At 39.9% G+C, this 23,399-nt stretch overlaps 1 protein-coding gene across 7 annotated transcripts in view; it reads right to left on the bottom strand.

Moving 5' to 3' along the window:
- Positions 1 to 23,399, bottom strand: part of C9H12orf42 (chromosome 9 C12orf42 homolog) — a 145,733-nt gene that overhangs the window by 4,905 nt on the left and 117,429 nt on the right. Inside the window, exon 1 of one of the 7 annotated variants that reach the window (XM_027594018.2) lies at positions 7,879 to 7,985. The exons of the other annotated variants lie outside the window; for them this stretch is intronic. Within the exon in view, the coding sequence (XP_027449819.2) occupies positions 7,879 to 7,906 (28 nt within the window). The 5' untranslated portion in view covers positions 7,907 to 7,985. Of the gene's footprint in view, positions 1 to 7,878; positions 7,986 to 23,399 lie in introns of those variants that run through there. 7 annotated transcript variants of the gene reach the window in all.

Below are 23,399 nucleotides of genomic sequence, written 5' to 3'. Positions count from 1 at the left end.
ATGATGAGCGTCCTGATCGGAAGGAGAAACAGACATGGGTGCACAGGAAGAACACCATGTGATGATGGAGGCAGGGACGCAGTGGGGGCCTCTCCAAGCCAAGCTATGCCAAGGATTATAGCAACCACCAGCAGCTCAAAGAAGGACATGAAAGGAATTCTCCTTCAGAAACTCCAGAAGGCACCAATCTTGTGGACACCTGGATTTCTGACTCCTGGCTGCCAGAACTGGGAGAAAACAATTTGGTTTTAAGCCATCCCATTTATGATTCTTTATTACAGCAGTGCTAGGAAACAGGTATCCACAATAGTTCCAATTGTCCCAGAGCAGTTATTAACAACAGCCCTTTTTCATGCTGGGGGGGAAAAAAGGATGTTCAGATTTGGGGAGTTCAGAAAATAAAAAAATATTTTTTAAAAAACACCTCTAGGAGCCTGAATCTCACTACCTGTGCAACAGAGATTTCCTAGATTTCTACATTATTAGAAGGTAGAAAAGAGGAAAAACCAGGAGGTGGGAAGTGTGGAATGGGAAGGGGAAGGGGGTCTATTGCATGAGTTCTACTGTGTGGCAGAAACAGTGCCAGGGCGCAACAAGTCTTAGCAAGATTCCTATTCCTTGTGCTCAAGCTGTGGGCAAGGCGCAAAGAGGATGCTGGCCTTGTTAGGTACCAGGACACACTCCTCCTAAACCACAGTCTCATCTGCAAAAGGAGGAATCAAAGCAAATGCCTCTGGGGGGCTTGCAGATAACAGAAATGAGAGAAAGGGCCAAGGAGGAGTACGCTGGGAGTATACGTCCAGCCACTTCTCAGACCATGCCTTACATTGCCATGAGGGCAGGTAGGCCCAGTGTAGACAGATTTTTCTGGATTTTCAGGAGAAGCAGAAATATATTTTTATATAGGTAAAAACTTATAATTTTTCAATTTTGGTAGCTCACTCAATTTTTTAAAAAACATACCGTGGGCTCCGCAAAACACATCTGCTCTCTGAATCACCACAGGCCATCAGTTTGCATCTTTGGCCTATGGCCAGCCCTATAAAAGTAACAGCATCATTTGCTTCCCTCCATACCATCTTCATCTCAGAATATGATTTTATAAATATTCAGCTGGGCACCATGGGAATGCATGTGCAAGCTTTGTGAATAAGCAAATTTTAGAGTTCTAGAAGTCTTGCTTACCTCCAACACTTTAGGAAGATTGAGCTTTTATTTTCATTTTAATTGATTGTTTCATTTCATCTTAAAGCCCAGAATTTGAAATGGCACACAAATACATCAGGCTTTCCCAAATGCAAAGCAATATCTAGAATCTTTCATAACAGTAGCTCTCGGACTCTTGATCCCAAAGGAAAATTTACAGCACTAGAACCGGCGGCATTTGATCTGCCCTTGTTCTATTGTTCAAACATCAAGAACGGGATGGAAGTTTCAAAGGCACTTTACGCACCTTCACATCCTAAAAGTTAGGAGTTGAAAGAGGTCTTATAAATCATCTGAGGCTAGCCCCCACCACCCTCATCATGCATCTCTGCTTAAATACCTCTAGGAGCCTATGGGGCGCTTGGGTGGCTCAGTCGGTTAAACGTCTGCCTTCAGCTCAGTTCATGATCCCGGAGTCCTGGGATTGAGTCCTGCATTGGGCTCCCTACTCTGCCTACTCTCCCTCTCTCTCTGCCCCTCCCCCTGTTCGTGTTCTCTTTCTCTCAATTAAATAAAATATTTTTTAAAAAACACCTCTAGGAGCCTGAATCTCACTACCTGTGCAACAGAGATTTCCTTGCTTATTAGAAGAGCAAATAAGTAACATTGTATTTGCAATAAAATAAATATATACATGGATATATGTAATACTATATATGGGAATAATTATTAAAGCCTCCTTGTATGGTGTTGGGACAGATGGTGACTATGCTTATTTAGTTATTCAACCAATATTTCTTGAGCTCCTATCAGATACTAGGTACTACTCCAATGACAAAATATCCAGGCCAACAGAATGGATCATTCTGAGACTAAATTGACCAGCTGATTTATAGCAAAATGGACTTCAGCACGGCAATCCAGAGCCTCTCAGTCTCACGGACACTGGAGTGAATTTCAAGCTTCCTTTATCATACAATTACCAGGTTGCCTGAATTGAATAGAACAACCAGTTGTTTTAGCATTAAACAACCAGAGACTGTGGCAAATGGAAGGGCATTTTGCAATCTCCAATGGTTTCCAGTCTTTTTAAAAAAGTTTTCAAATTTCCCCACCAAGATAGTGACAGAATTTTAGCCAAAATCCCCTGCTCATGATTTCAAGTCCAGTGCTCTTTGCTAGGTCACACATCTCTTGAATCTAATGCAGTATTTTCCAGTCCTGGCTGTGCATTAGCCAATACCCAGCATGCTTTGAAAAATACAGATACATGGTCCCAGGACCCCAGGACCTGTGGTTAGTAAGCCCCATGGGGATTATAATGAGTGATCAGGGAAACACTTGTCTAATTCACTCATAGGAAATTTCAGGTACTGTTATAACTATGAGTTAGTCCAAGCAATCACAAACATGCTGAAGCATGAAATCAATGGCGTCTTTCTCCTCAAAGTATTATCTCTCTATGGACAAGTCTTCATTTCAGAGACCAGCACTCTGTATCACTTTACAGCTTGTATACTCCTTTACATCTTATTTCTTTTCCCATCAGTAATCCCCTTTGAGCCTGACAACAACCTTTTTGCTTCCTCATTTTTCTTAGGAGAAAACTGAAGTCAGCAAATAAGCACCTTGTCCTGACCACTAACCAAGCATCACAAAACCTGGGGTGGGGACCTACGTCTTAGATTTTAAGGGGATTTTGTTTTTCTACTCCACAATCAATGCCAGGTTGCCAGAGCAAACTACGGGAACTGGGTTTGATGACAGGAGGGATAGAAGTGTGCACAGAAACAGCTAACAAGCAGTGGCACCTGACCACAGGTCTGACACTGTCCTAGGGTCCATGCTTTGGGCTGTAGTCAAGGCTCTCAGCAGGGCTTCCGATGTGCCAAAGAAGAAAGGGCATCTGCCTATGGCCCAATAACTGGAATTCACTCCGAGGAAAGCCCACATTCTCGAGGCTCCCCCAGCTACCCCTCCAACTTTTCTCACTAGTTGAGGTCCTTGTTTTGTGGGTGTGTTTTTTGCTTAGAAAAAAAACTTCCTATTATCCCAGTTTTGCAAGTTCTTTTCATGTGTAGGCAACTCCACCTGTCATCTTGCAGCTCAGGTCTTCCATCTGTTGCTAATTTCATTGAAAGTAATAATGTGGCAGACAGGAGATTTCAAGGTACAATAAAATAAGTCTCAGAGCTGAATGTCTTCCACAGAAGCAATTTATCTTTCTCTTGAGCAGCAAAATAGTTCATGATAAGTCATGACAGATTCTGATTTATTCATTTTATTCATTTTCTAGTCATTTAACTCCTGCACTTTCTGCTCCTCTATAATACCAGCAGGCATGGTGCCGCACCCTTTGCGCCCATGCCTGGCAGCTATCCCTCAATATATAACTCCTATGTGTTTGTATCCCCACACTGTCTCTTTGCTTTCTTGGACTTCTAACTAGCATGTTCATGTTATGGGAGGACCAGAGGCAACTATCCCAGAAGAAGAACTAAAACCCAGAGACAATTAATTCCCCAAAGCTCATTTTGCCCTTGACTGTCAGCACAAATAGGAGCTAAAGCTAATTGATGTCATCTCCTGCATATAAATCAAACACAACCCTTAAATAGGTCTTTAATTAATGTTGAAAACTCCAATATACTCTTTAAAAGGATTCTTAACCACACCATGGAGTTTAATGGAATCTGCCACTTCGCACCATTTCTCCTAGCTGTGGAGTGAGAGTCCTTTGTAAGCCAATGGGTTTGAGTCTACAGAAAGAGGTTGCAATGCGACAAGCCCTGAGCAGTGGTAGAGCTTAAAGACCAAGTGTGCAAGTTCTGCACCCAGATTCCTTGGGCCAAATCTCTCTTACCCCTTCCTGGCTGTGTTACTAGGACCAAGTTGCTCAATTGCCCTCTGTCTTAGTTTCCTCACTCATAAAATGGCAATAATCATAATACCTACTAGACAGGGTTCAAATGCAGCATAAGTAAGTTAATAAACAAGGGCTAAAGCAGTACCTGGCACACAGGAAGTACTCAGCAAGCCTTAGCTGTTATTATTGTTGTTGTTATTGAAAATGTTCCTTCTCCTCTCCCTCTATAGCTCCTGAATGGCCTCTTTCAGTAATAAGGACTCAAGTGGAAAATAGTATCGTCTCCATCCATCTGGAGTTTGCCTCATTTTATTTATTCAAAAATATTTATCGAATGCCTACTTGTGTGTTTTGCCCTGTATTAGGCTCTGGAGGTGCAACAGATTAAAGCAAATGTGGCCCCTGCCTTCATGGAGCTTGCAAGCTCCTGGGGAAGATGACAAAAATAGGCCACAACTAAGCAGAGTTACAAACTATGGTGAGTGAAGGCAGGGAAAATTCAAGGGGCTGAGACAGAGAAACATAGGTAGAGATCCGTGAAGGTAACATTGACTCTGAGACTGACCCAAAGGCTGAAAAGGACTTAGTTGTTCAGGAGTAAGGAAAAGAACATTCCAGCCTGACAAGGACTGCATTGTGTTCCCAGGACTGCTAGTCCCAGTGGCTGAATGGAAGTGAGCAGGAGCGAAGGGGCAGGCGAGGTCTGGGAACTGCACAATGTGCAACGGAAAGCCCCTGAAGGTTTCACACAGATGAGTGATGACAGCAGCACGTACCTTTGGAAAGCTTTCTAAGGGAAAGTGGGTAGAAGGGGACAAGAATGGAAGCCAGTCAGAAGTCAGCTGGCAGTCAGCCAAGTGAACAGTGATCACAACTTGGATGTGCATGGTAGTTTTGTATAGCAGTTATGAGCTAGAGAGTCTATGTTGGATCTGTCTCATCTGTAAAATGGGGATAATGATAACAAAAATGGGAGAAAATATAAGAAATGGACTTCCAGTTTCAGCTCCAACATGGAAAAGCTTGGAAATTGACATTCTTATCCTTGCAACAAGAAAGAGCTAAACAAACTAAAAATCAACAAGTTTACTTGTACCCATCAGAGAACTGAATTCGCAGGACAAACTGGCACCCCACAGTCTGGAGACAGGTGAATCCAAAGACTCAAACTAAGGTCTGTTTACCGAGTAGAAGCCTCTGAAGCCATAAACTGGTAGGATCATTTAAATGGTAATTTTGATGAATTGTTGGAAGCTAAGTGTAGAGTAGCTTGCGAGCGAGAAACTCCCAAGGATGCAGTTTTAGAGGGTCTCTATACTTCAGTGGGTTTTGCCTTAGAAGAATTCTGCTCACAGTCCTCCACCCCAGTTTCTCAAGTTGAGGATCTGAGAAAGATTCTTTCACAATTCTGGCATAGAAAAGGGAAGAACAGTCATTACCAAATATGCCCAGGCCACTTTCCATAGCAAAGGCATACCAGGGCCTTATCCCAGCCCAAGGAAGGGCATTTTTCCCACTACAGCCCCATTTAGCCATCTTGTCTCACATAGAGAGATAAAAGAAAAACCAAGAAATACTTGTGAAGGTCACAGCCCAGAAACATAGACTCACTGAAAGACTGAGATTTAATCATAAGATCATAAAATGTTTCTCCCCACCCACACCTTATCATCACACAACTAGGTCTCTAGCGTATTATAGCTGAAGATGAAGAATAGTTAGGGAAAGCCAAAGTCCAGACAGTAGACAAAAGCATGAAAATGGAGGAAATATGAAGCCTCTAACACCTACAGCTACAACAAACATTAAACACAACCCAACACCTAGCCAGATTCACATAAATACCCACCACCACCAAGGATCCCTTTAACTCAGTTCCTATTTCCTCATATATCAAGATTGGTCTTCAACAAAACATTGTGAGGCATGCCAAAAAGGCAAGAAGAAACACAGCTGAAGAGACAAAACAAAGCCTAAGAACCAGACTCAGATATTACACTGATGTTGGAATTATCAGAGAAGGAATTTAAAATAACTATGATTAATATGCTAAAGACTCTAATAAAGAAAGCACACAACAAGAAAGAGCACATAGGTAAAGTAAGCAGAGAGATGGAAACTCAAAGAATCAAAAAGAAATGATACTTGATTTCACTTATATGTGGAATCCAACAAAGCTGAACACATAGAAGCAGAGAGCAGAACACTAGTTAGTAGGGGCAGGAAGGTGGGAGAAATGAGATGTTAGTCAAAGGGTACAAAGTTACGGTTATATAAGATGAATAAATCTAGGCATCTAATGTGCATGGTAACTATAGTTAATAATTGTACTGAATAAATGTACTGAATCCTGGAAATTTGCTGAGAGTAGATTTCAGGTGCTCTCATCACACACCTAAAAAATGGTAACTATGTAAGGAGATGACATGTTAATTAGCTTTATAGTAGTAATCATTTCACTATATATGTGTGTGTGTATCAAATCATGACATGGTACTGTTTAAATATATACAGTTTTTATTAAAAAATGAAATACAATAAAAATGCAACAAAAAAAGAAATGCTATAAATAAAACACACTGTAACAGAAATGAAGAATGTCTTCAATGGGCTCATCAGTACACCGAACATGGTCAAGGAAAGAATCAGTGAGCATGAAGATAGGTCAGTAAAGACTTCTAAACTAAAATACAGAAAGAAGGGATTGGGGGAAAAAATAAACATTAAGAATTAAAAAAATAGAACAGAACATACAAGAACTGTGGGACAATTTTATAAGATACAAGATACACACCCTTTTTGGAAGAAGAAAAGAGAGAGAATGGGGCAAAAGAAATATTTGAAGTAATAATGGCTGAGAACTTTCTAAAATTAATGACAGACACCAAACCATAGATCCAGGCTGCTCAAAGTACAATAAGCAAGATAAATGCCAAAAAGAAAAAAATTACACCTAGGCATATCATGTTCAAACTGCAGAAATCCAAACACAAAGAGATCTTAAAAGAATCAGGGGTGGGAAGAAGAAGGGAGCACCTTTTAGAAGAATAAGGATAAGAATTAAAGTGGATTTCTCATCAGAAACTACAAGCAAGAAGAGAGTGGAATGAAATATCTACAAAGTATTGGAAGGAAAAAAAAAACAAAACACCAAACTAGAGTTCTATATCCAGCAAAATCACATTTCAACACTTGAGAAATACTTTCTCAAATAATAATAAAAATGTGGAGTGGCTGGGTGGTCAGTCAGTTAAGCATCTGCCCCCACCTCAGGTCATGATCCAGGGTCCTGGGATCAAGCCCCGAGTTGAGCTCCCTGCTCAGTGAGGAGTCTGCTTCTTCCCTCCCCCCGCTTGTTCTCTCTCTCTCTCAAATAAATAAAATCTTTAAAAAAAAAGTGGAGAAAATTTATTGTCTACAGACCTGCCTTACAAGAAATGTTAAAACAAGTTCTCAAGGAGAAGGAAAATAATAGAGGTCATAAATTCAGATCTACATAAAGAAAGAAAGGACTCAGAGAAGAATAAGTAAAACCTTTATTTTTTATTTTTAATCTAAAAGGTAACTGCCTCTAAAAGAAGCTTACTCCTCTATTTCATTCCCAAATGGCCTCCTGACCTCCACCATGTCTCTATTTTTATTCAATATATTACAATAACATTTTATATCTGTAATTATTTACAAGATTATGCCAATCTTCCTGACTAGAATGTAAGCTCTATGAGGGCAAGTACTATCTCTGAATCATTCTCCACAGTATCTCAAACACTAAGCAAGAAATTCATGCTCAGAAACTTTTCTTGGAAAAAATGAATGAATGAATTTCTCACCCCTCCGATGGATGCTTGTCAGCGTTATAACATTACCTTTCTCCATGTGCACATCACCTTCCATCCTCCCCTTCTGCAGACTTGTCTGAGAGTAACCACTTCCCTTCTCTTTCCTTTGGGATTGGTCCACATTGCTCAGTCCACCACAATCACCATCCCAACTCTAGTGCCTTGTTCCCTACCAAAAAGGGCAAACAAGTTTCATCTAAAACACCAAAAGCCCAAATTGGAGGCAGCATTGATTTTTAAAGAGCAGTTCCATGGCTGTGTCTTGGTTCACGGGGAAGTTGCTGATGTCTACTGTGGGTGGGGGAGAATTAAGTGGCCGCTAGAGAGGCAGGTACCTGTAATAGCTCAGGTACTCTGTGAAGTGTGAGGGTGCCTGTCCCTGCCTTCTATGAGAGTGTTGTTTCTCCTCCTGATACCACACTAGTAAAAGGACACAAAGAGTCAGCCTCTCACTACGCATCAGAAGGTAACTGAAGAGCATTCAAACATACCTCACCATCCTCCCATAACACTACTTCTTCTTCCCCATGATACAACAGCCTTACTCAGTTTTAAGTACACAGAATCGCAGAAACTTTCCAGCCTAGGGACATAGAAGTGGATTGGATCCATAGTTAGACTATAGATTCTTTCAAACAGAGTATACTTTAAGAACCAGCACTTGGTTTCTAGTGGATTCATTGAATGAACATTTCCAGACCCTGGTTTCCTCATCTATAGATGAAATAACATGATCTCCTAATTATTCTCTAGCCCTATTCTCCAGGCCCCCAGTCCTGCGAGTCTCTTGAGTATTTTTTAACTACACTGAACATTTTTTTCTATATTTGTTTTTGAAACATTATGTTACCACATGAAATTGCTATTTTGTAGGACAAAAATGGTCAAATATAGGCTATTTCATATTTTACAACTTAATATGCCTCCAAGAGTATGCATGACATTATACACATAGTTTAAAGAAAACAAGTGGCCAAAGACCAACACAATTTCATTATATAAATATCCAGTACTTAATCATCCATTTTCTTATTGATGGATCTGTGAGTGAAGTCCAGTTTTGTTTTGTTTTTTAATATTACAAACAAGGCTGCTGCAAACATTTTTGCACACAACTCCTGTTGCATGTACACTAGTTTCTCTAGAAGTGGGATAGGCAAGTCATGGGGTAAGCATATCTTCCACCTTAATATACAATACCCACTGTTTTCCAAGTGTTTTTACCCATTTACATTCCCACTAGCAGTGTATAAAGCTTCTTCCTGTCCCATAGCATTGCCAACACTTGCTATTATTACTTGATTATGTTTTTCAATCTTGGCCATTCTGGCAGGTGTAAAAGAGTACTGCTACTGCAGTTTTAATCTGTACTATTTTCCTGATAAATAATGAGCTTGAGCATCTCTCTTCCCACCAAATCTTTCATCTGCTTCGCTTACAAGCTTTATAATCATGGGTTGAGTTTCAGCCCCTTTTCCTTCTCCTGCCCTTGGTAGTCTAACCAGCTGGTGAATAGTGACATTAGCCCTGAAGGACGCAGTGGGGAGCACTTGGATAATCTACCAAGTTGATAACCTGCCTCTAAATAAATAACCAGGAGTTGACCCTCGGGGATTGTACTCATGCCATTCAACTGCCATGACCCAGTGTAATATTTCATGTCTTGCTAAAACTCTGGCTCAGCACTATTTTGCATGCAACTAAGGACTTGGACAATTCTTTCATCAGCCACGACTTGCTTGAGACACAAAGGCTTGCGCTACCTGCCTGTGGTATCACTCCAGATGGCACCTTAGCTTTTTTATATGAAATGTTTTTCACATCTCTCGTCCTTCCCCTGGAGGATGTGCAGTTTCTCAATGACCCTTTTAAAATGTGATACTAAGACTGGACAATATTTTAAATCATATCATTCAGTAGTACATGTTCAGGAAAGCAACACTTCATGATAGGTATTCTGTTAAAAAAAAGAAAAATGCAAAAGTGTTTTCCCCTCAAACTAGAGATTGCAACAGAAATTATCTTTCTTCAACGATTCTGTGAATAAGTGATTCTGATTCTGACAAATAAAAAGAAGGAGAAGGGTGGAAAAAAAGTCACACATAGAATCAGGAACAATTGAAAAAGGAATCCAGGCTACCCCCAACCCCGGCCTTTGTTGAAGGGATCACCAGAGATCTATGTAGATATTATTTTGAAATTTAGAGCTTCAACTTGTATGAACATGAATGCCCATGCTGAGTTTCTGCGTGCCTCTGTGAAACAGCAAAAAGAACCCGACAGACCCTATTCTTGCATTAAAGCAACACACTGTGGAAAGCCTGAAAATAAACCATCTATGCTTGATTAATTAGGTTTGTAAGTATTGTTTCAGAACCAAACAATATTTCTAAAGATTTCAATAGTTCAAAGATTGCCCTATGGCCGTCTGGCCAATACATCTTCCAACACACGCAGTTTACAAGCATTTTTCTTCCCAATATGTTGTCTTTGGTTGGTGCGACATTGTTTGAGCGCAGGGCTATTTGGGTCATAGTGGTTTTCTCCCCTGCACAGCAGTGGTGCTGAGCACAGCACTTTGACCATACATCTTCCATGTCATTTCCATCAAAGGCACATGATACTTCCTGGTGACCAATCAGGAGTGGTCCAGCATCCTAACAGAGGGCATATTGGCAAACCAAGCTTTCTTAATGACAGCCATTGTTTGAGGCCAACAAAAGGGAGGTCCTGAATATTAACATGTGGCCTTGTGTAAAGGTCACCAGTATGGCACATCCATCATATTTCACAACCGAGAAAGAGAACTTTTTAAGTTCTGTCAGAACCTACTGTTGTCCAAATAAATGTATTAGCCTGATGGCTGACACCAACGAGGCAAATGATCTTGAGTGATGATCTCCTCTTTTAACAAATATCCTTTCACTTCTTTGAATCAGCTGCAGACATTATGGTGAGAGATCATCTTGAAGGAATATACCTCGAGGCCATAGGGGGTTATAATAACCAGGCAACCCAATTAAAATATTAATTTAATAACATGTAATCATTAGACCGAATGGCATCTCCTCTTGACAGGAATAACCTTCCACACTGAAAAGAGAAATCACTTATTTTAACATCTCAGAGTCTTGAATGGTCTTCTTAATAGTAGAGACCAACAAGCCCATGGAATTTCTATCAGTGAGATTTAATACAGTTGGTACAAAAGAACTCGAACATCTGGGTCTATTGACAACTCTGAGTTTTGGGTAAAGACTATCCAAAGTGAAGCGTGATGGCAGAACTGAGCAAAGCTAAATTGTATCACATGCATTTATTACTAAACCCAAGAGCAGACGGCAAGCTTCCTTATTTGACAATCTTGGTCAGAACCAGTTTTATGTTCAATATCAGAAATACGGGGTTCTGGTTATTAAGCACTATCTTGAAAAAGAGTTGGACTTTATTTCAACTTAAGAAATCTGAAAAGAATATAAGCAAGAGAAAGATTAGTGAATAAGCATGTATCTCTCAGCTGGGTCACTCTGACTCAGTCATAGTCATGGTGTGGGTCAGAAGGGAGAGACGAGAAATGGAAAGAGAAAGGATGGGTATTGAAGAGGGCACGTACTGAATGGAGCACTGGGTGTTATATGCAAACAATGAATCATGGAACACTACATCAAAAACTAATGATGTAATGTATGGTGATTAACATAACATAATAAAAAAAACAAAAATTAAAAAAAAGAAAAGAGAGAGTTCTTTTTAGTTCCTTGGATACATCATACTTTCAATACTATCTTCTGACATTCAGACATTTTCTTTCTATGTGGCATATCTTCCACAGACCCTGTACCTCTGAACAATTTCTACTCCTCTCCGTTTCTTGTTCTTTTCCCTAAACTCTGAACTGCTTAGCTCCTTCTGCTGCATGTTCTCATAGTTCCTTGGACTTGTTTTATCATAACAATCAGCACTTGAAATTGCTTATCGAATTATCCTGTCTTCAAAATTACTCCAAGCTCCGTGAGGAGAGAGACAAGATATGTCAATTTCATCATTGTATGTACTCCATAAATTTTTGTACATAAATCGTAACTTTCAATAATAAAACAGGATCAGTCTCAATTCATCACCTCTTGACCTATAATAAGTTTCTGTTAAATAAAAGAAATTCTCATGCATATTAAGGAAGGATTCAACATTGGAACAATTTACTTTTATTATACTATAGACAAGACAGCAACTAACTACAATACAGCCTCACAAATTCATATTCTATTATTTCAGAACAAGGCATAACCAGATAAGGGATAAAAGGAAGCCAACTTTTGAACTATCTTTGAAAAGGGCATTTTCTAGGCAAAATAATTTTGTATATAATATATCAGGAACGTGTTTTGAAAGAGCCACTTGCCTTGGCTTTGAGTCCTCTTTCCACCCCTGTATATTGACTCCACTTAGAACATCCTCCATGTGAAATATTGTCTACCTGTCTACATCTTATTAGTCTTCAAGGCCCAGGGTAAGTACCATTCCTTTTATGGAGCCTTCCCCTGCTGCTCATGTTCATAACACTTGCCCAACACTCAGGGTAAGTGGTTCTAGTTCTTCCTGTATTCTCACTGGACACTAACCACATTGTAATTAAAAGTCTTAGGTGAGAGGGCACCTGGGTGGCTCTGTCAATTAAGCATTTGACTCTTGACTTCATTTCCGGTCATGACCTCAGGGTTGTGAGATTAAGCCCTGGGTCAGGCTCCACACTAGGCATGGAGCCTGCTTAAGATTCTCTCTCTCCCTCTGACCCTTCCCTACCTCTCCCTCTCTAAAATAATCCAAATACATAAAAAAATTTAAAAAAATTTAAAGTCTTATGTGAGTATGCCCTTTTTTTAACAAAAAAGTTGTAAATTAATTGAGGAAAGAATCTGCATTTTTATACTTTTCTGAATCCAGCCCAGGGCTTAGCATGTTGCACTCTGTGAGAGTTCAGAAAAGGTTTTCTAAATAAATGCATTAACATACACAAGTAACCATTCTAAGTATTTAAGCAAATTCTAAAAAAAGAATTTCTTTTGTCAATGCTTTATTAAACTTTAGTAATCATGTTTTATTCTGTCTGTGCACACACACACACACACACACACACACACTTTCTTCAGGCCAATGATCCTATGACTCAAAGTGGTTTAAAGGAGAGTCTCATTATTATTATATTCTTCCTTTCAGTTACAATGGGAAAATCACTCAAGATGGTACCACACTCCCTTACACAGTTTTGTGCAACTGACTCAAGCTTGGACAATCAGATTCTTTCAATATATTTTTGTTCTTAGGACCTAAGAGACCACATCTCTATTCCTTTCCAGAAAGAGATGCTCTGAAATATGAGCTGTGAGTTATTGGAGACCATGTTCTCAGTCCCCATTGAAGAAGCTAATCTGAAGAAATAAAGGTGACATGCAGGAAGAATGAGGGGCATGAGATGGAGGGGCCTAGAAGCTCTCATAGTCCCTGGTTCAGATCATCCCTGAGGCTTCAGCCCAAATCCCATTTACTTTAGATAAATAAGATCAATGTAATTCAGACGTATATCCATGATGTCTACTCAAAATAGCTTTAATAAAACTGGTCAATATATATTTTTAGAGATTTTATTTATTTATTTGAGAGAATAAGAACCAGAGCAGGGGGAGGGTCAAGGGGAGAGGGAGAAGCAGACTCCCTGCCGAGCAGGGAGCCTGACACAAGGCTTGATCCCAGGACCCCAGGATTTGGGGCACCCCTGAGACAAAGGTAGACACTTAACCGACTGAACCACCCAAGTACCCCAAAACTAGTCAATATTATTGTATTATGTTAACTGTAGCTGCACTTTTTTTTAAGTTTGAATTGGTCTCTACCACAAATGTCTAAATTCTTATGAATTTATGAATGCTATTGGGCTCATCTGTTATTTCTCTTAAATAAATGGAGTGTTTATAACAAAGTTACTTAGGTAAGTAATGAAGGCTTTTCATCCTCATAAATATGGTAAAATTTATTACCACCTCTTAATAAGTTCAAAAGACAAGAATGAAAATGACAAGATACCAAATAAAGATATGTATAATTTCACATTTTTCATTGGAAATATTACAATTATGCATTATAAAAAAATAAAATACTGCTCAGTTCCACTCAATTTGTTTCATGCTAGGACAATAAAGAAATAGGTTTAGAGAAGCTAAGAGACTTGTCCAAGGTCGTCCAACTCTTCAGTAAAAGAACCTTCTAGGCTTGATTTAAAGTGCTGAGCACCATGTCTAGCACCACAAGTTGCACCTACCCATTAGTTCTTCTCCATCTCTTTTTTTCCCCCAAATTCTGGCCTTTCTCTACCACATCACTCCTGAATACTGTATGGATTCCTGAGGCTGAATTCTGCAACCTCCTTTTCTGACTTAGGGCAACCCCTAATCCTCTCTGCCTCTGTTTCTCATCAGAAGGAAAGAAATAGTTACTATGTTCATCCAACAAAAAGGAAATTAATGGTTGATTAGATGCCTGTTCAACACACTGAGGATGAAAACCAGTCTTCATGGTGAATTATTGAATTAGGGGGCCAACTTACAGTGAGGCTGTGTCTACACAAAGCCAAACATCCAGTCAATTCAGCCCAAAAAAAAATCGTTTAGCCACAGAAAAATGAAATTAGTTGATCAGGACTGTGCACACAAAGTAAAATGAGAAACGAATGGCACTACAATGGCATGGTAAATGTTCTGGCAGAATTTACAAACTTAAAGGAAAGAAAAGTAAGAATGAGATTTTTGACGCTGTCAGAAAAATAAAAAGGTCTTATTGAACAAACAAAAATAGATTCCTTCATTTTCTTATTATGTTCCCGTTTCCTTCTATCTCATTTTCTGCATTCAAATTTAAGATGGACATCATGAAAAAACAAAGCCAGTATCCAAAGATTTGAGTCACACCCTAGCCCAGGATATTAAAAAGGAATGCTTTCCTATGGTAAGGCCGGCATATGACATATTATGATGCAAGCATTCAACATGACTTAGTTTCATATTTATGAATTAAATGAATTAAATCTTCTCTTCACTCTCTGCAGGGCAAAATGGATGTTGAGATGCATATTATCTATGGAGAATTCTAAGTAACAAAACTCATTTGATGTTCACACTGATTTTCCCAAGTCATTTTTAATACCATGGCAAAAATCAGAAAATCCTCAGTAAAATGTGTGATTTTTGTTGGTTGACTCTTTAGATAGATAGTAATCATGGACTAGCATTAATGGTGTATATGAACTGTGCTTTTAGGAGATGCCATTTGAATGTCCTGTGTCGTTTTTTAGAAAGATGTTTCCATTATGAGTCCTGTGTTGTTACTACGCTCTAATATGTAGATCCCCTAAGCTCTAAAGAGTCTCTAAAACTGCATGAAGTTTTCATAACTATTTCATAACTATTGATTATTAAGTAAGGTAGGAGGAGAGATCATTTATGAGTAATTTATCCCTTCATTAAGAATGAAATACAATTAATTAAAATTGTCGGTCTTAATAACTTACTCATTTAACTCTCCCCCTAACTCCAAGAGAATTAGCCCAGGAGCTAGACAAAGAAAGCATTCTTCAAGACAAATTGAAGAGTACAGTTTTGTGAACTGAGTCCTGAACCCCAGGAATGAACACTTGCAGCTGCAACATGAACTGTTTTCTGTTACCTTAAATACTGCTGGGCCATATGGAGCATTTCTGAGGACCTTCTATTTTAAAACGTTCTGTTCATATTTTATGCTTTTCCATATGTCTCATCCTTACTTCAGAGTTTCTATTCATTTCCATAAAAATAAGATCTTTGTTTTACAAGAGTTCATTTTTCTCTCTCCCCTCCTCCCTATTATGGCCACAAACCTCCACTTGGGTTATTACAGCCACTCTAGGACCAGCTGATTGTGGCAAGATGAATAGCGAATTATTTGAAAGAAAAACAGCAGTAGCAGATGATCCGTGGGGCTGCCGAGCTCCTGTTTTCTTTGCTCATTCCAACCAAACCAGGATGGAGGAGAATAAACCTGACGCTAGTGTCGAACTGCTTCAGAATGAATAAAATGTTTACAGAAATCATCGCTGAAACCCTGAAGGAAGAGCTGAAGGCAGGTATCATTTGCTTAACCGAAAATTAACCAAAATGTGCTTTCTGAAAAAGGGAGCTCCCTGTAGTTTGGGGTTGACTTCAAGCAATTATCCAAACAAAACAGTTGGCGCCTGTGTTGGCGACAAAATAGTGTTTGCATAAAGTGGAGGGAGAAGACAAATATGCATGAAAATTAAATTTAGGCCTCTGGGACTCCCCTTTTGGGGCCATAGAAGAGCTGATTACATGTTCACAGCTGGAATTGGTGTTGGCAGGCAGGCCTCATTCATGGGCAGAGGGAGGGACTCCCTCTTTGAGCGACTGCTCCCGTGGCAAAGCAAGAAAGACAGCATTAAAAGCATCTGATGTTTACAGACCTCAAGGCCCATGGCCCTGAGCCGTTCAGATCTGGCATCAAACCCGAGTGTTCTCCATTGAGGACTCAGTACGCAGCCCAAGGAGCATGTGGCTGCTGGAGCTTAGGGTCTCCCCCCATCCCCCATCCCACTCACTCATGCACCCAGACTGCTGTTGGCAGCGTTTCCATTTAGAAGGCAGCAAATATAGCCAAAAGAAGAGTCAGCATTCTGGACAAGAGAGTGGAGTCTTGCAACACCAAGGTGTAAGGTCACAATAGGACGCCAAAACTGTCTTGAGACAGGGTCCTTTGGGTCCTGAGGTGACTAAAAGGGTTTTGACGTTAGTTCTTTTGACATTAGTTCTCTTGGTTTCTCTGGTTGTAGATTGCAAAAATGGCCCTAATTCTCCACCCTTCCTCTGCAGTGTGACTTTGCCCCATCTTAAGATAGAGTGTGTTTTCCCACTCCTTAATCTGGGCTGGTCTTGTGACTCGTTTTGCCCAGGAGGATGTGGTGAAAGTGATAGGAAAGGCTTCCTATGACAACTCAAAGCATGAAGAATGAGCATACATTAACCTGATGGAAGAGGAAAATGGACAATAGTTTCCTAAGGCAAGAAAGAGGATGTTGTGCTCAACAGTAATAGTATCTAACATTTACTGGATGCTCATGATGGGCCAGGAACCATTCAAAACATTTTACTTATATTAACTAATTTAATGCCCCCCAACAACTTGATGAGGTAGGTATAATTATGACCCTCATCTTACTCAAATTAAGAAAACAAGGCCCAGGGTAGTTAAGAATCTTGGCCAATGTCCCACAGATAGTAATTGACAGAGTTGGGATTCAAACCCAAGGCCACTTGGCTTCAGAGCCCATATTCTTTCACCATTATGCTGTGGGGCTCTTAAAAAAACTGGAAAAAGATCAGCAAGACAAGAACAGATTGTCAAAGGCAGGAACCAAAACTTAGTTAATGGCCTCACAACCACGGTCTAGTGTTCATTCTCATGCTCTTCAGTTTCTTCTTGATAGAGCCACCAGAAGGGTCCTTTTAAAAGTTAAATCGAGGGACTCCTGGGTGGCTCAGTCGTTAAGCATCTGTCTTCGGCTCAGGTCATGATCCCAGGGTCTTGGGATCGAGCCCCGCATCAGGCTCCCTGCTCAGCGGGAAGCCTGCTTCTCCCACTCCCCCTACTTGTGTTCCCTCTCTTGCTGTGTCTCTCTCTGTCAAATAAATAAATAAAATCTTTAAAAAAATAAATAAAATAAAAAATAAAAGTTAAATCAGATCCTGTTAATTTCCTCACTCAAACCCTTTCAATCGCTTCCCATTGCACTTACAAAAAATAAAAAAATAAAAATGTCTTATGATGGTCACAGGGCCTTACCCAATCTGTCCACCTCTTAACCTCTCTGCCTACATACCTTCCCACACTCCATCTTTTTAACTCCACTCCAGCTTCTTGACCACTCCAAGCTTGTTCCCACCCAGGTTCCATGCCTTTCCTGGTGCCTCTATTTTAGAATGTTATTTCTCTGGATTTTGGCATTGGCTCAGCCCCTTGCCTCCTCCAGGCTCTGTGCAAATCTCATCTCCTCTGAGAGGCCTTCCTGGGTCACCTTCTCTAAAACGGCATCTCTTAATCTCATTGCTGTCTCCTTACCCTGATTTACTTTTCTTCATAGGACTCACCGGTGCCTGAAATTATGTTATGACATATTTGTTTGTTTACTTGTTTACAGTCTGGCTGCCCCACCAGAATGTATGTTCCATAAGGCAGAAATCTTGCTGTTGTTTATTACCTAGACCAGTGTCTGCCATATAAAAAACACCCAATACTGAAATATCCCAGAGCCTTGATGTTGCTTAAGACTGCAAGAGTTTCAAAAATTTGGAACACTAACCAACAAAATTATGCCCAAAGTAGGACAGGTAGGAATGTACGAAATGGTTAAAGAAGTAGTTCTCAAACTCCAGTGAACAACTATGTACCTTTAGCATTGGGACCTCTAAAGTGGGGAGCTCCTAGGTGACTCTAACTCAAGTGAAGTGTGGATAAGGTTGTCAGATTTATCAAATAACCTATAGGATGCCTTGGTAAGCCTGAATTTCAGAGAAACATTATATTACATGGGACATGGTTATACTAAAAAAATATTCTGAAGGGTTAACTGAGTCTTATAGTCTATCTGAAAACATTGTGGATCACACTCAGAGAACAACTCTATATTATAGGGAAAGATGATATTCAGTCTGGAGAAAATCAGTTTGACTGAGAAAGAGACATGATTCACAGTGATACTCAAATATCTGAAGAGAAAAGACCTCTAGTCTCTGTTACTCTAGAGAACAGAATTAAGACCAGATGTTGACAACATCTTTTCAATAAATACAGGTGGGCAATGGTGGTAGAGTTGCTGCTCAACAGCAGTGGTTTTCCACCTCTAGGAGTATGCAAGCCACACTGTGGAAAGAATTGAATGTTGATGAAAGGAGTCTATTCTGGGTGAGGGTGGATCAAGTCCAAAGACTGTTCCAACACTAGGAATTCAGTTTCACAGATGGAGTGAGAACAGACAGACCTTCTCTGTAATAGATGGGACTCCATTCATTGAAAGTAACCAAAATCCAACACAAATGGGCTTAAGCAAAAATTGAGTTTATTATTTTGCACTGAAAAATCCAGGAGGATCTTGATTCAGGAATGACTGAATTCATATATGTAGAAATGATGTCATCAAGATTCAGATCCAAGTCTCAGCACTATTTTCCATGCATTGGCTTCATTTGTGGGCAGTCTCTTCTTTCATGGTGATAAAATGATCACCTGTGTTCCAGGCCAACATGTTAACAGGTTAACAGTCTCATCAGGAAAAAAGGATTCTTTTTCTCAATAGTTTCAGCAAAATTCAAGGACAGCATCTCATGGCCTGCTTTGGGTCAGATGCCAACCCTCAAACCAATATTACAATGCCCAGGAGAATCAATGCTCTGGTGAGATTCATTTGGTCATGTGCTCATGAAATTGGGAGTAAGGTCAGGCCCACCCAAGTTATAGGGACTGAGAGTCAGGGAGAGGGTAATGTTGCTAGAAAAAAAGGACATCGGATGCCTGGCAGATAAAAATACCAGATCGTCCTATATTCCAAAATCAGTCTATGTCAGTAATATTAATAGTATCGCACAAGCTAGCACACTTTTATTTCAGTCATCCTTCTCCAGCTATGCCTCCCCAATTTCAACGAGTTCTTCCTTCACATTAGGAAGATGCATCTCCCCACCTTCCCAAAACTCTATCCCTTGCCCACTATTAGGTTCCACTGAGTGAAAACATTTCTTGAACAGGACACATCTCAATTCTTTAGAAAGACAAGCTTTCTAATATATATAGGTGGGCAATGTTGGAAAGGGTTGCCTCTTGAGCAGTGGTTTTCATGCAAGTCATAGAGTTGAAAAAATGGAATGAATGTTGAGGGAGGCAGTCCGTTCCAGGTGGGGGGGTGGATCAATTCCACAGACTGCTCCAACACTAGTAAATTCAGTAACTTGGAAGGAGAGAGATAGATGGACCTCCTTTGTATTTCTTGGCTGTTTCTGAATTGAAAACAATTATTGAGCACCTAGTATGTTCCAGGTATGGTGCCCCCAAAACTAGGAATACAAATATAACTAAAGCATGGTTAGTGCACTTTGGAATATCCAGACCTGGTGAGGAAGAAAGAAAGAAGTACAGAGACGATTATAAAATGGTGTGATGAGTGTAGTGAGGCAGATAGGCATTCAGGGCTATGGCAGCACAGGAGGTGGTACTTAACACAATGGGGACACACAGAGTGCTCTTATCTCTATGCTTTTGAAGTGCAGGGGCTGTATGTTTGTGTGTAAGTGTTTCTAACATCTTTTAGTTTGTCACCTTGCTATTTCAGTGGTTAGTAAGATAGTCCAAAAGAGACAAAATGATGAGCCATTGCTTTTTACAAAACATAAAGGCTTTTCGTTTGCTAATAAAAGCATACAAATTCATTGTACAAAATCTGGCAAATGAAGAAAAGAAATGGGAACAAGGAAAAAATACACAACCACTCTTAGCACTTTTATGCTATTTTTATCCAGTCTTCCTCCTTTCTCTATCTAAAAATGGATCATTGTAATATACATGTACTGATGTGATATATGTAAAACATATAATGTATATGTATATCCTTGCAGATATATATGACACCTATAGTAATATAGATGATTTTATATTCTATTTTTAACTTAACCCTCCATCATTAGACATTTGCAATGCCAATAACTATCCCCTGAAGAACTGTTTATGACTCTATAACATGGCTGTGTGATAATAGCACCATTCCTCCTGGACAATCTTTTTGACAGAAGCCATAAAGAGAAATTGTCAAGTGAAATGACTCATTTTGGCAGGCCAAGACATCAAACTTTAAAACAAACTGAGAGGTCATGATCCCAGGGTCCTGGGATCGGGCCTTGCGTCGGGTTCCCTGCTCAGTTGGGTGTCTACTTCTCCCTCTGCCTGCTGCTCCCCCTGCTTGTGCTCTCTTTCTCTGTGTCAAATAAATAAATAAAATCTTTTAAAAAAGAAAAAAAAAATGAAATTCGCAACTCAAAAAATTTAAGAAAATTGAAGTGCCATAAACTTTAAGGGAGATAAAAATGTTGTTGCACTTCCTTGGGGTGCCTGGGTGGTTCAGTCAGTTAAGTATCAGACTCTTGATCTCAGATCATATCTTGATCCCAAGGTTGTGAGTTCAAGCCCTGCTTTGGGCTCCACTCCGAGCGTGGAGCCTACTTAAAAAAAAAAAAAATGTCATTGGACTTCCTTTGCTCATTTACTTTTCTCCAACTATAGAAGCAGTTATAATTAACAAATAACTCTTCATGTGATTTTATAATATCTTCCTTCCCATTCAGACCAGCATCAAAGCATTTTTTATTATATTTATAGTGTTGAGTTGGGAGGAATATCAGTTACTTTTAATACCCCACTGAAAAGAATTTAATGAGTCAATCTTATTCCAGAGGGACCTATATATAGAGGCTGTGGCTCTTGATTTCACAGACATGCATCTGTGTTAAATACCAGTAATGATTTTCAGATTATCTTATTTTATAAATTCAAAAATGAGGTAGTTCCATCGGAGGTAAAGGAATTGTTCCCAGGAGTGCACAGGGAGTTCTAATAGGATTAGACCCATTAGTCTCAATAAACCCCTTGGTGTCAAAGTCTGGATAATCTGTAACTATTAACTTTAAACTGATGTGGTTGGCTGCTCAAGCCCACAACACAGAAGCACTATTTGGATCTGAATTTATTGCAGATAGTTGGCCAAGACAAGCATGACTCTGTGGGAAAGGATGAAGGCCATTTGTCCACTGTCACTGCTGTTCCTAAATCTTCACCTTCTGCTTCCCAATTATATGACTTTCCGTTATCTTTTCCTGCTATAACTCCCCAGAGGGCTTTATTTCTCACCACCTGTATTATTTTGAATTACAGTCATCTGTGTCCTTACCTGACTCCTCTGTTTGTAAGGATTATTTATGTCTTCCTCATCTATTTTGTTTCCATGCATCTAAACTTAAGCTTAGGAGGAACTCAATATTAAAGTCTCACCAGTCCTCTCTCTTACCCTTCACCTTACTCCCTTCCTCAGGGCAGGAATGGACAGATTATCAGCTACAGGATCACTGTACCCCAAAGCAGGAAAAAGGATTTATGCCTTCTGTCATATTGCTATTTTCTTATATGCCTGCTCTTGTGCAGGGCAGGCTCACCTGGCTCCTCCATTGCCCATGCTGTAAGAACACCAGAAAAAACTGCCACATTCTCCCACCCAGCTTTACCATTTATTTAGAAAATTGAGGCTTTGATCCTACTCTGGCTCCTTGTGTCTGTTGTCTGTTGGATGGGGGAAGGATTAGTGACTGCTTCCTTCCAAACCTCCATCACTCCCATTCTATGGATGTACACAAAGGCATACATGCCTCGGTGTGCTTCAGTGTGAGTGCAATCAGCTCCCTGTATCAGACACACACACCAACTCCTGGAAAGGCCTTTCTCCATGTATCATTCTCCCTAAAAGAGGACTTACACCTTTCAAAATTCATCTAATAAGTCGTTGTTGCCATCTACTACATGCAAGGCATTGTGTTAAACATTGGTCTGAGAGCAATAAATAAATGAATAAATAAATCTCTACCCCCTAGATGCTCCAGCCTAGAGGCAGCAAGATAACTAGATAACCACCACATAGTGTGATAAAAGCTCTCATGGAACCCTGCACCAGTGGGATAGGAACCTCTCATAGTAGTCCTAGGATATGGAGACAGTAGACATTAATATTCCCATTTTACAGATGAGATAACTGAGGCTCAGAAACACTAAGTTCCCCCAAGGTTAAATGGCACAAGTTAGTTAGAGTTAGAGAAAGCTCTGGTCCATTGCATTTGCACTACAGCATAACATCTCTGTGAACTCATAAGACTTCATCTATCCTAAAAGGGAAGGGAAGCTAAGGAAGTCATCCATTATTGCCTTAGGTTTATGCCAGATTGCTCCAGCCCATGTAGATATTATGATTCTCTGAATCACTCTTCTAGACCTTACTGCTGATGGGAAATCACCTAGGATCTGATTTCAAGTCATATCTCTCAGTCAGTTTAAGGTTAGGTTATGCTGCAATAACAAACAATCCCCAAGTCTCAGTGGTTAACAGAAAAAAAGAATTATTCTCAATAATTCACAATTCATGTTCATTAGCAAGTTAGCTTCAGCTCTGCTCCACATCAGCTTCATTCTGGGCCTCATGTAGAAGGAGCAGTCTCTATGTGGGATACTGCTCAAAACCATAGCAGGGGGAAAAGAGGCCAAGAAGTGACACACTTCTGTTTGCACTTCATTGGCCTGAACCATCACATAGCCAAACCTACGTCAATGAGACAGAAAAGTATAAATCACCCACAATTCAGGGCAGCAAATGTTTTGAACAATATGCCACTATCTCTTCTAATGACTGTAGGGGTGCAACTAAA

Source organism: Zalophus californianus, chromosome 9, assembly GCF_009762305.2.
Source record: "Zalophus californianus isolate mZalCal1 chromosome 9, mZalCal1.pri.v2, whole genome shotgun sequence".
NCBI lineage: Eukaryota > Metazoa > Chordata > Mammalia > Carnivora > Otariidae > Zalophus > Zalophus californianus.
This window is presented reverse-complemented; position numbering and strand designations above follow the sequence as displayed.